The sequence below is a fragment of the Ipomoea nil genome, unplaced genomic scaffold, assembly GCF_001879475.1.
Source record: "Ipomoea nil cultivar Tokyo-kokei standard unplaced genomic scaffold, Asagao_1.1 scaffold0114, whole genome shotgun sequence".
NCBI classification, from domain to species: Eukaryota; Viridiplantae; Streptophyta; class Magnoliopsida; order Solanales; family Convolvulaceae; genus Ipomoea; species Ipomoea nil.
In genome coordinates, this window is record NW_017616542.1 from 2,053,001 (window position 1) to 2,058,301 (window position 5,301).

Sequence of the window (5,301 nt, forward strand, 5' to 3'; positions counted from 1 at the left end):
TTTTCCCATTCATATCTTCAGTGAGATTCGAACCACACACTGCCATCTTCAATCGTGACATCAAATTAGACGACAAACTACTATGCTAAGAATCGTTTTTTTTTTCTTTTTTTTCTTTTTTTTTTTTTTTTGGTATGGAGGTCAAGGCTATGGTGAGGTCCAAATCTAGAGGATGGAAGGGGAGGAACAAAGGAAATGACTATAAGCTACCCCCTATTATACGCAACCAAATGATTTTTTTGACGGATAACTAAAAGTTGCCATGTCACAACAAATGAGAATCAATCGTATAAATTATTTAAGTTGTGGACTAAAAGTAGACATATCACTATTAAAGTAAGACCAAAATTGGAATTAACTCTAAACTTTTCATACGTAATTATTAATAGTATCTTATTTATTGAATGTTTATTAACTTGATGTAAAACAATAATCATTGATTAAAGTACTTCAAGAGCTTTCTACCATAGTTCATTATCATCATTCCAATTGTTATCATCTTCTAATCCAAATTTTTATTTGGTTTCAAACATTTCGTGTGGTACAAATGAAAATATCGATGAATAATTGTTGTTGCACTTATTATAGTTGAAATGGTGATTTGATCATTTAATGTATCACAATTTTTACCGCTTTTGGAATGATATCTTCATATTAAAAAAAAAAAAATATCTTCATATTAATTGGTCATAACTACACAAACACTCACTATTAATTAACGCGCAATGTGACGCGTTAAACACAAAAAAGTAAACTTTGTATATATTTCACAAAATTTTTTGTATTAGGACTCTATTATCCATATTAGACTAGGACTATTTTATCCATATTAGACTAGGACTATATTATTCGTGTTAGATTAAGATTATATCTAGCATCTCTATATATTCGCTCCCTGTACTCTCAGACATTATTATCAAATACAGAAAATATATTCTCATCTGGTCCAAATCTAGAGGATGGAAGGGGAGGAACAAAGGAAATGACTATAAGCTATCCCCTATTATACGCAACCAAATGATTTTTTTGACGGATAACTAAAAGTTGCCATGTCACAACAAATGAGAATCAATCGAAATGACACTTTTTCCCCCTGAGTTATATACTTATAGCATTTTTTCCACCTGAATTATTGAAGTGGCTATTTTTCCCCCTGAAATGTTAAATAGACATATTTACCCTTAAAATAAATATTTCATTTATTTTTTCTCCAACAAATTATGACCATAATTTGGTTCAAACCAATCAAACACTATAGCAACCAAATCGAAATATTTCCAATTACAATTTAGAATCAAAACCCGATATTTAGAGTTTATTAAAATCGTGAACCGGAACGGACGGTTCATGTTCCAAACTGAAAAAATAAAATACATTTATTATTGAATTTAGACTATTTTAAAATAAAAACTAAAAATTTAAAAATAAAGACAGTTCAAAATCACAAACCGGATCCGGAACCGCCGGTTTACGGTTAAAGATTCAAATTTTTTATACATAATTTTAATAAATTGACATCTAAATATTGGGTTATAGATCTGAATCATAACCGAAAACTTTTAATTCGATTGCTTTAGTGTCCGATTCAGTTCATACCGAACCGTGGTCATCCCTACGTATACGCAATAATTTGTTGGAGAAGTAAAAATAAATAAAATGTTTACTTTAAGGATAGAAATGTCAATTTAATATATTAGGGGGAAAAAACACCACTTTTAGAATAATTGAGGGGACTAATGTGCTTACCTAAATAATTGAGGGGGGAAAAGCGCTATAAGTATATAACTCAGGGGGAAAAAGTGCCATTTTCCCTATAAATTATTTAAGTTGTGGACTAAAAGTAGACATATCACTATTAAAGTAAGACCAAAATTGGAATTAACTCTAAACTTTTCATACGTAATTATTAATAGTATCTTATTTATTGAATGTTTATTAACTTGATGTAAAACAATAATCATTGATTAAAGTACTTCAAGAGCTTTCTACCATAGTTCATTATCATCATTCCAATTGTTATCATCTTCTAATCCAAATTTTTATTTGGTTTCAAACATTTCGTGTGGTACAAATGAAAATATCGATGAATAATTGTTGTTGCACTTATTATAGTTGAAATGGTGATTTGATCATTTAATGTATCACAATTTTTACCGCATTTGGAATGATATCTTCATATTCAAAAAAAAAAAAAAATATCTTCATATTAATTGGTCATAACTACACAAACACTCACTATTAATTAACGCGCAATGTGATGCTGTAAACACAAAAAAGTAAACTTTGTATATATTCCACAAAATTTCTTGTATTAGGACTCTATTATCCATATTAGACTAGGACTATATTATCCATATTAGACTAGGACTATATTATTCGTGTTAAACTAGGATTATATCTAGCATCTCTATATATTCGCTCCCTGTACTCTCAGACATTATTATCAAATACAGAAAATATATTCTCATCTGGTATCAGCTAGGTTTTCTTTTCTCATGGAAAACGTCGGTGTTAATGACGACTCTGTTCTTGGTTTTTCGGAACGGACTGTTACCGAGGTTCCTACGATGCCTGCGAGTGGTAGCCTGTCGTCGGCTCATCACTTCGTTTCTTTAAAGTTGACCTCCCGAAATTATCTATTCTGGCAAACTCAGATGCTTCCGTTTCTTGAAGGCCAAGGGCTTCTAGGGTTTGTTGATGGTACAACACCCTTTCCGACGGCATCGCCGGCCCTAACGTCGACCGCGGACAGCACCCCGGCGGCGGTTTCCGATCTCCCCGACCGGCAGCTCGCTTGGCGTTGGCAAGACAAGGCAATCCTCTCCATGCTCATCTCTTCTTTGTCCGAGGAGACTCTTCGTTTCGCTGTCGGCAAGGGCACCTCTCGGCAGCTTTGGCAGGTAATCGAACAAACCCTAGGTTCGTCTACTCGCTCTCGTGCACTCCGGTTACTCGGCGAACTTCAGGGGCTCCGTCAAGGTGATTCCTCGATATCTGATTACCTTGGTCGTGCCCAGATGTTGATTGATGAATTGGCCCTCGCCGGTCGTCATGTTGAGTTGGATGATCAGAATTTATATGTGTTTCGCGGTTTACACCCGGAGTTCCGACCGTTGGTGGCAACTCTAGCCCGTGGTGCGCCAGTTCCCCTCCCGGAGGTTGCAGATTTTCTTGTTTCGCAGGAGTGGATCTGTTCGGACGATGGTGCGACTCTCGGCGCAGCGGCGGCCTTGGCCGTAAGCCGTGGTGATCCTGGCGGTCGCTGTGGCAGCCCGCAAAACCGAGGCGGTGGCGGCCGCGGCAGGGGGCGCGGCAGTCGTGGCCGGGGGCGGTCCAACTCGGGCCCTCGGTGTCAGATTTGCAACAAGCAAGGGTATATAGCTAAGGCGTGTTGGCGTCGTTTCACTCCTGATTCGGATCCTCAAGCGAATGTTGTCGTTTCTGGTGTTGATGGTTCTATGGACGACTCTCATCAGTGGTTCCCAGACACTGGTGCCACAAATCATGCTACTCCTGATCCCACATTATTGACGTCCTCTATTGCATATGATGGTCTGGAGACACTTCGGGTCGGCAATGGTACATGTTTGCTTATTGTTACTGTTGGTTCTACTTCGTTAGCCACTAATTCTAGGTCGTTTTGTGTGTCTGATGTTTTGCATGTTCCTGGTCTATCTTCTTCGTTATTATCTGTTCAGTGTTCTGCTAAAGAGAATAATGTCTTTTTTGAGTTTCACCATTCGTGTTTCTTTGTGAAGGACATTCAAACCAGGAACACCCTTTTTAAGGGGCATGCGTCCGGGGGTTTATATGTCTGGCCTGCCTCGCGTCCGACTCCCGCTACTTTCGTTGCTGCACGGTCTTCTTTCGTCTGGCATATGCGGCTTGGGCATCCACACTCTCGTGTCCTGCGTCAAGTTTTAGCCTCTTCTAGTCATAGTTCGTTTAATCCAAGTGATCTGCCCAATATTTGTTCCTATTGTCAATTAGGCAAGTTGTCTCGTTTTCCTTTATCGCGTGTTGAATGCACTAGTTCGCATCCTTTAGAATTAATATATTCAGATATTTGGGGCCCTGCGCCGATACTTTCTGCAAATGGCTTTAAATATTTTGTATTATTTATGGATGATTACACTCGTTACGTGTGGTATTATCCTATGCGAGCTAAGTCTGATTTATATGCGATATTTGATAAGTTTCGGTCACTTGTTGAACGTTCCTTCTCTCGTAAAATTCTGTCCTTTCAGTCTGATTTAGGGGGAGAATACAAAAAGCTTGGTTCGACTCTCGCGTCACTGGGTATTCGACACAGGCAGTCCTGTGCATACACTCATGAACAAAACGACAGAGTAGAACGCAAGCATCGCCATGTTGTCGAAACGGGATTAGCGCTAATGGCCCAATCCTCAGTTCCGTCACGTTTCTGGGATTATGCCTTCGAAACTGCTGTGTATCTTATCAATAAAATGCCCACTCGTGTCTTGTCTGATAAGTCCCCTCACTACCTCTTGCATCGGTCTTCACCCTCTTACTCATACTTACGGGATTTTGGGTGTCTGTGTTTTCCTAATATGCGGCCCTATAATCGCAACAAACTGCAGTTTCGGTCGTCTCCTTGTGTCTTTCTAGGATATCCCCCATCCTTTCGTGGCTATCGTTGTTTAGACACTAACACTAACAAGGTTTTTATCTGTCGCCATGTGCGATTCGATGAGACTGTCTTTCCTTTTGTTGCTTCTGTTGATTCACAGGTACCTGCACCACGCCCGGAGCCATGGGGTGTTGCGCCGGTTGTGCCTCCTGGTGAGCCGAGTGATGTCTCGGCCTTTGATCCTCCTACCGTGCCTGAGCCACACCGCCAGCAGCCCGTTCCTGCCAAGCCGTCCGTGACCGAGTCCGAGCGGACAGTCATGGACCAGCCGCCTGCTCGGCCGAGGGGTTGACCCCGTGGTCGATCTCGTCCCGCGCCCTCGCCCGTTCGCATGATCATGTCGCTCTATCTACTGACATCACTACTGAGCCTACATGTTTAACTCAAGCGGTCAAATTTCCTGAATGGCGGGATGCAATGGATTTGGAATTTAATGCCTTGGTGCACAACAATACGGAGGCTTGTTCCTTTTAAATCAGGTATGAATGTGGTTGGTTGTAAGTGGGTGTTTAGAACCAAGAGGAAAGCTGATGGTTCGATTGAACGTTACAAGGCTCGTTTGGTTGCCAAGGGATTCAATCAGGTTGCTGGTGAGGATTTCTTTGAGACCTTTAGTCCAGTGGTTAAACCGACTACGGTACGTCTTCTTT

The 5,301-nt window shown here is 40.3% G+C and overlaps 1 protein-coding gene across 1 annotated transcript; it reads left to right on the forward strand.

Annotated features, from left to right (window-relative positions):
• The first annotated feature begins 2,495 nt into the window (after positions 1 to 2,495).
• Positions 2,496 to 4,943, forward strand: LOC109149605. The gene is made up of 2 exons (XM_019297494.1): positions 2,496 to 3,719; positions 4,752 to 4,943. The coding sequence occupies exons 1-2, from the start codon at positions 2,496 to 2,498 to the stop codon at positions 4,941 to 4,943; spliced, it is 1,416 nt and encodes a 471-aa protein (XP_019153039.1).
• Positions 4,944 to 5,301: the final 358 nt, after the last annotated feature.